At 48.6% G+C, this 8,187-nt stretch overlaps 1 protein-coding gene across 1 annotated transcript; it reads right to left on the bottom strand.

The window, feature by feature from the left end:
• Nucleotides 1-743: 743 nt before the first annotated feature.
• On the bottom strand, nt 744-4,395 carry LOC123072828 (protein FIZZY-RELATED 3). The gene is made up of 9 exons (XM_044496492.1): nt 3,693-4,395; nt 3,466-3,588; nt 3,283-3,387; nt 2,465-2,644; nt 2,060-2,317; nt 1,839-1,940; nt 1,396-1,458; nt 1,240-1,308; nt 744-1,124 (listed from the first exon to the last, which is right to left on the bottom strand). Exons 1-9 carry the CDS (start codon nt 4,194-4,196, stop codon nt 1,071-1,073), a joined length of 1,458 nt encoding a protein of 485 aa, XP_044352427.1. The 5' UTR covers nt 4,197-4,395; the 3' UTR covers nt 744-1,070.
• Between the last annotated feature and the right edge of the window lie 3,792 nt (nt 4,396-8,187).

Below are 8,187 nucleotides of genomic sequence, written 5' to 3'. Positions count from 1 at the left end.
ATGCCATGACGCACGTCAAAAAACATGCCATTTCAAAATTTCGTCACAATTTGGCTCCTTTTGATGACATGCTTTGTCACAACTTCTTAGCCCTCTTGATCTGGAAAGAAGATCCGAACATTTCATCAACCTTGTGTCAGGAATGAACAAGCACCACCATCTGATGAATTGTAAACCCACGAAATTTCATACAAAATGTGCAATATGTATATGTTGTTAAGAAAACAAGGCGGAGGGACTCAGTAAGACTACTTGTGAAGAGTTTGCTACTGGCTGGCTGGCTTGCAATCAACAAGATTGGGTAGGTAATTTTTCCCTGGAAGTCTATCTTGATCACAGTGGGAGAGCCTAGAGCTTGGATGATGTGTTATGTCCTACATAGGCCTACAGCTACAGAGTCTATGAACTTAATGTACAGCCTGAGGCAGAGATACAGCATGAGCCTGCTCAGAATGTACTCCCTCCGTTCCAAAATAGATGACCCAACTTTGTACTATCATTTACTCCCTCCGTCCCAAAATACTTGTCATCAAAATAGATAGAAAGAGATGTATCTAGAACTAAAATACATCTAGATCCATCCCCTTTTATCCATTTTGATGACAAGTATTTCTGGACGGAGGGAGTATTTTGGAACGGAGGGAGTAGAACCTAAATCCAAAGCAGAGGAGACCAGTTGCCAATGAAACAAGAACAAGGCAGAGTGCTAAGGCACAAACAGTTGCTGCAACAAGAACAAGACATGGCCTCACAAGTTTGAGCTATATATCATCTCCAGGTCTGAGTACAAACACAAGCACAATCACAACATTGTCTGATTTAAAAGTACATGGAGGCCCTGGTTGGTCTCCATTTCACTCTAACATTTTTTGTCGAACAAGACTTACAGCTGCAGAGTTTATGAGTTTCTACTACAACGAATGAGTTAAGTTAATGGGCAACGGATAATGGATCAGATCAGGCCACACGAAATGTACAGAATCACTCAAAAACTGCACAGGCAACAGAAATATGTTTGGCACAGTCACATATATATCTTCTTCTGCTTTGGTCGGCCCCTCTGCGACTTCTCACCGGATGTGGCTTCTTGAAAAAGAAAAGAGCCCAGCATCACGGGCGGGAGCCTGAATGAGTGTAAGCAAAGTGGTGGCACAAGTCAGAAGTAGTTAAAAGGTTCATGTTCTAAAACAAACAAAATGGCACGCATTGAAATGATTCCGGGTCTTCAAGGAGGCCTACCTGCGCTTTCATTGAAGGGAAAATGTTCCAGAATCTAAGAGTTTCGTCGCCAGCTCCTGTTACTATTGTCTGTACAAAATGGAAGGACGTGTCACATTCCCATATTCGCAATGTTCCTAGGCAGGGTGATATTTGATTCTGAATAATGGGATTTACCTGTCCATCGGGGGACGTTGCGAGGTAAAGCACACGCAGCGTGTGTCCGGTAAGAGTCGCAACCTGTTGTTCAAAGTTCTATGGTCAGTAACTGAGGCTGTCATTGAAGTAGTGCACTGATGTACACTTCTCCCCACGAACATTTGCATAGTATCAAAAGTAAGCTCAGCATGAAGTGCTACAGATATTAAAAGTTTGAAGCATTCAGTGACTAAAGCAACTGTTATAGCTCTGACAGATTAAAAAAGTTTGAAGCATTCAGTAACTAAAGCAACTGTTATAGCGCCGACAGGTTAAAAAAGGGTTGTCCAGAAGCAAGCCAAGAGAATGCACAGTTAACTTGCAGAATGAATTATTTGCAGAGGGTTTCTCCAGCTAATATATCCGTGAACCAGTTTACAAATATCTTAATATTGAACGATTCACCAAATTCGTAAGCTTACCTTTGACATAGATGGATACTTCCACACCATTATTTGGTTTTGGGAGTACCCATGGGTACTCACAAGCTCATTCACATTCTTGCACCAGGCAAGGTTACAAACCTGCAACAGAAAGCGGCAATAAGTACAACAACACACATTTATTTAGAGCAACATACATCAAAGAGATAGGTCTTGTCCAGAACTTATATAGGTCTTGTCCAGAACTATATAGAACTTGCCTGGCTGCCTGTGTCAATTGAGTTGAGCATATTTCCATTAGCGGTGTTCCAGAACTTGATACACCTATCAGCCGTCCCGCCTCCTGACGCCACCAGGCTGTGCTGGTGGGGTGACCATGTTATCGCTTTAACCGCGGCGGTATGTTCTGTCAGTCGCAGCACCGGCTGCTGCGACCGCTGGTTCCATACTAGAAGCTGGTTGTCATTTCCACCAGACGCAAGCTCGCGGTCGTCGTGCGACCATTTAAGCCCACAGACCTGGAAAGAAAGATTCGTCATCAACTCAAATTCAGAAAGTGCTTAAGAAATCCAAGTGTTACACGGGATCGGGATGCTTTGTAATGCGTGCGCAAGTGAGTTGATTATTGTGCAGGGATGTTATGCCTGTGGAAGAAGAAGTCTCACCTCTGATCTGTGGCCAGAAAATTTGCTGATGTAGTCAGTGGGGACACGGATGTCATGCTGCAATATGTTCTTGTCCCTGCTGCCAGAGGACAAGATGGTTGAGTTCCAAGCTAGCACCCCCGCCCGGGTCTGGTGTCCTCCCATGTTCCTAATCCGCTTACAGCGAGAGCTATCCCAAATCTGCCAGAAAAATACACACAGTTATACCTCATGTTCTTGCACAAAAGATTGATTACAGAGTGTTTGCTGAAACTCTTAAGCTAACTCAAGTGGAAAACAGTTTGAAAGAAAGTGCAGACAGTTATACGCCATGTTCTTGACACGCAAGATTGATTACATCTACTTCAGAGTGTTTGCTGAAGCTCTTATAAGCTAACTCAGTGGAAAACAGTTTGAAAGTGCAGACAGTTATACGTCATGTTCTTGACACACAAGATTGATCACATCTACTTCAGAGTGTTTGCTGAAACTCTTAAGCAACTTGCTCAAGTGGAAAATAGTCTGAAAGTGCAGACAGAGATGTCACATCTGAATCAAATCAAATCAAATCAGCCTTCCATACTGATCTTAGATGTGTATGTGCTACAGTAAAACAAGCAAACAGCTCTGTGTTGTGACGTACTACTAGAAATATACTTGAAGCAAATAAAACAAATAATTTTCCAATGTTCTAATCTTGTGTGCTGTGAGATTTTCTTCCAATGTGCATCAGTGATATCAATTTTGCGAAGTCGCGAACCAAACAGTTCAGAGTCCTACGACTTATCTGGACTACATTGTGAGATTTTGTTGCAATGTGCATCGGCTGAAGATTATACCTGGACGTCTCCAAGGCTGGTGCCGACGGCGAGGTAGGAGCCCTCGCGCGTCCAGTGCACGGCGCAGACGCTGTCTCTCGGCCCCAGATCGCACAGCTTGGTCACCTGGATGACGGTGCCATTAGCAATCTGACTTGTGCCCTGATCCATGGATGCAAGAAAGAAAGAAAGAAAGAAACGCACCTTGCTGCTGGATGCGGACCAGAGGTAGACGCAGGTGCCGAGGCCGACGGCGAGCATGTTCTGCGACGACCAGTCGACGAGGTTCAGGTAGAAGTCGTCCTGCAGGGACGGCGCGTCCAGCACCTGCACGCCGGCGACGACCACACACCAGTTAGTAGTAGATCGGAGATCGGAGAATTCGGTGCGCGCGAGGTGTTTGTGGGAATGGGCGGGCGGGCGGATCGAACCTTGTGGGGCGTCTTGGGGACCTTGCGGGGCGCCTTCTTGGGGGTGGGGGAGCCGGCGCCGCCGGCGCAGTCCAGCTTCTCGGCGAAGGGGGAGGAGGGCGCGGAGGAGCGGTCCGTCTTGAAGCGGAAGAGGTTGTTGGAGCCGGGGGAGTCCTGCCTGTCGCCGCCGGGGGAGGCGTCGCCCCCGAAGAGCTCGGCGCGGAGGAGGCGCGAGTAGGCGCTGCCGTCGTCCCGGGACCCGGAGCCGGGGGAGGGGCGGTCGGCGAGCGCGAAGTTGTGGAGGCGGGAGGAGGTCCGGCAGGGGATGAAGCGGTCGCTGTAGGTGACCTTGGACGGCGACGGCGTCTTGGGGATCTCGAGCAGGCGCGCCACGGAGGAGGAGGACGAGGCCGGGGAGGAGGCGTCCAGGCGGAGCGACCCCGCCATCCCCGCCGGCACGTTCAGCCGCCCCGGCTTGGCCCCCGCCCCCGCCCCCGCGGACGCGCCGGACGCCGCCGCCGCCATGGTGACCGGACCGATCTGCGCTGTAGCCTAGCCTCTCCCGCTCCGCCGCTGGACCCAGCCGCCGACCAAGAAGCCGGCTTTGGGTGGGGTGTGACCGGCGGCGAGCGGTGGGTGGGTGGCGGCGGCGAGATCGGTGGCGATGGCGATGGCGATGGCGATGGGGATGGGGCTGCAACGGTAACCTGGGGGTGGGGTGGGGTGGGGTGGGGGGGAGCGGCACGCGCTGGGCGTATTATACCTGGCCTTTTTCTAATGTGGGCGGCGAGCTGTGTCTGCGCCGGCGAGGCAGAGTAGCCGTTGCCGCTGACGCCGACACGCGGGGCCCGCCCTACGCTCCCCCCGTGCGGATATGCTCGTCGCAGACAAGCCTCCACCGGATGCCATCTTTGCACATCAATTTTGGAGCGATCTTGTCTTCCTTCCACCACAAGATTTGATCTTGTGCCAATCTTTCCAGATCAAAAGGGCTTGGTTTTGACAAAATCTGTTGCCAAAAGAGCTAGGTTGTTGTGAAATTTGAAAATGGCCTGCGCGCGCACGGTGCGCGCGCGTGCGGGATTATGGCGCGGCGGCCCCTCTCCCGCCGCATCCTCCCCCCTCCCGCGCCGCCGTGCGGTTTTGGCGCGCCACCTACTCTCCCGCCAACCCTTCATCTGCCTCGCACTGTGTGGTGGGATTTTGGCGTGCCGCCCACGCTTCCGCCCGCCCACGCTTCCGCCTCCCCTCCACACACGCGACGCCCAGACTTCCATCACCCTCTGTCCCCGCATGATCTAACGGTATCGGACACCTTTGTATTGGTACCGACCGGACATTCCTTATGTTGGTCGTTTGAGTACACTTTCCAAAAATAATGGTATCTACGCACACAGACTGTATTCGTTCTTCACGGAAAACGATAAATTTACTCCCAAACATTCAAATTTGTCTTCGCCATGCCCGGCACAATCGATATGCCCATATTTGTACACCAGTTAATGATATCTCTAGGCGGAGACAAAAGTACACTTGCCAGCGGAGCAGAGTAGTCTTTGTCGTTGTCATTGGCGCTGACAAGCAGGGCTCCCATGTGGATCATCACATAGAAAGACAACGTTTGCGCCATGTGTGTTCCTTCCAACACAAGATTCAATGAGATTGCAATCTTTCCACATCAAACAACACAAGATTTGATCCTATAGTGATCTTTCCATATCAAAAGGGGTAGGTTTTGACAAAACCTGCTATTAAAAGAGCTAGGCTGTGATGAATTTTGAAAATGGCTACAGCGGGACGGTGCACGCGTGGGGGTTATGGGGTGATAACACCTCTCCGACCACAACCTTCCCCACCCCCCTCGTCCGCCGTGGAGTTTTGGCGCGCCACCTAGTCTCCCGCCAACCTTCCACCTGCCTCACACCGTGTCGTGGGATTTGGCACAGTGCCTATGCTTCCGCCAACCTCTGTCCCTGCATGATGTAACATTATTAGACTCCTTTGTAATGGTACCGACCAGACATTCCTTATGTTGGTTGTTTGAGTATAGTTTCCAAAAATAATGGTATCGACACACATGGACTATATTAATTCTTCATGGAAACTACAAAAATTACTCGCAAACATCCAGGTTTGTCTTCATCATGCCCGACACAATCGATATGCCCATATTTGTGCATCAGTTAATGATATCTCTAAGCGGAGTCAAAAGTACACTTTCCGGCGGAGCAAGGTAGCCGTTGTCATTGTCGTTGGCACCGACACGCAGGGCCCCCATGGGGATCATTACACATGCACAGACAACATGTGTGCCTTGTGTATTCCTTCTAACACAAGCTTCGATGAGATTGTAATCCTTCCACATCAAACAACACAAGATTTCATCATCTAGTGATCTTTCTAGATCAAAAGGGGTAGGTTTTGCCCAAATCTGTTTCTGTGATCAAATTTGAAAATGACTACATCGGGATGGTGCGCGCGTGGAGGATTATGGGACGATGACACCTCTCCCACAACAAACTTCCCCATCCCCCATCGCGCCGTCGTGGGGTTTTGGCACGCCACCCACTCTCCCGCCAATTCTCCATCCACCTCACACCGTGTCGTGGGATTTTAGCGCAATGCCCACGCTTCCGCCACCCCTCCATCCACACTGTATAGTGGGATTCTGGCACAACGCCCATGCTTCTGCGACCCTTTATCCCCACATGATCTAACGACATCAGACTCCTTCGAGTTGTAAGGGTACTGACTGAACATTCCTTATGTTGGCTGTTTGAGTCAAGTTTCCAAAAATAACGGTATGGCGCACACGAACTATATTAATTCTTCACGAGAAACGGCAAAATTTACTCCCTGGCGTCCAGATTTGTCTTTGCCGTGCCCGACAAAATCCATATGCCCATTTTGTACACCAAGCATAGACAAAGGTACATTTTTCGGCGTAGCAGAGTAGCCGTTGCCGCTGATGCTAACATGTGGGGCTCTGTGTGGATCATCACATATGCGTGTGCAGATTGTTACTTCCAACACAAGCTTTGAAGGGATTGCAATCTTTCCACATCAAACAACACAGGATTTGATCCCCTAGTGATCTTTCTAGAATAAAAGTGGTAGGTTTTGACAAAATATGTTATCAAAAGAGCTAGGTTGTGATCAGTGGCAGACCTGGCCCACTGGGCCAGGGTGGGCCAACAGTGCAACTTACATATAAATTATTTACTTTCTTCAAAAAAATTGGCCTCTCTATAGAATAAAGGTTATTTCCCAATACCAGGATGGGTCGTGGCCCAACCCATCAACCCTCTATACCTCCGCCATTGGCTGTGATAAATTTTTGAAAATGGCTACGGTGAGATGGCACACATGGGGGAAGCATTGCCGCCACGAACCCTCTCCTGCCACAACCCCTCCCCCTCCAACATCAATGTGGCGTTTTGGTGTAGACGCTGTGTCCAGCCCTCCCCCTCCCCCTCCTATACTGTGTGATCTAACGACAATGGACCCCTTCCGTTGTAATGGTATCGAACGGACATTTTTTACGTTGGTTATTTGAGTAGAGTTGCTACAAATAACGGTATTCGCATGCACTACAAAGGAAATACTTACTCCCTGATGTCCAGATTTGTCTCTGCCGTGTGCTACACAATCGATATGCCTATTGTGCACCAATTAATGATATCTCTAAGCGGAGACAAAACTAGACTTGTTTCGTCACGTCAATCAAAAAAAGAAAGGTCCTCGGTGTTGTGCAATTGGCTCCACATAAAAATAGATTAATAAAGCTAACTTGTGACAAAAACTTACTACAAAAGAGGTTAAGTTGTGATAACATTGGGAACTAACTACACCTTTGTGACAAAGTCTATTATCAAAAATGCTAAGTTGTGATTAAATTTGAAAATAGGGATGGCATAAGCAGGGGATTTTGGCATGACGACCCCTCTCACGCCACAGCTTCCCCCCTCCTGAGTTGACGTTGGCTTTTGGCGCGACGTGCACGTTCTTGATGCAGACCCTCCTCCCTCCCACATTGCACTGCGACAGTTTGGCACGACACCCACGCTTTTGACAACACCCTGCCTCCCTCTATTCTAGCGTGACCTAACGACATTGGACTCCTTCGAGTGTAACGGTATCGAATGTATATTTATTAAGTTGGTTGTTTGGTTATAGTTTCTACAAATAACGGTATCGGCAATTAATTATTTACCGATGACAACAACAATTACTCCCTAATGTCTAGATTTGTCGTCTCCATGCCCGACGCAATCGGTATGCCTATACTTGTACACTGACTAATGATATCTCCATGCGGAGACAAAAGTAGACTTCCTTCATCACGTCAGTCAAAGGAGAACAATACCATGAAAATAAAGGGGGAAATATGCTCGGTATTTTGCAATAGACTGCACAACAAAATAGAATTAAAAAAAATGCTCACTCATGAAAGTTTTTGTTCACAATAGAGGCTAAGTTGTGATGAAATTTCAAAGTAAATACACTTGGACATTGT

This window comes from Triticum aestivum, chromosome 3B (genome assembly GCF_018294505.1).
Source record: "Triticum aestivum cultivar Chinese Spring chromosome 3B, IWGSC CS RefSeq v2.1, whole genome shotgun sequence".
Classification (NCBI taxonomy): Eukaryota; Viridiplantae; Streptophyta; class Magnoliopsida; order Poales; family Poaceae; genus Triticum; species Triticum aestivum.
This window is presented reverse-complemented; position numbering and strand designations above follow the sequence as displayed.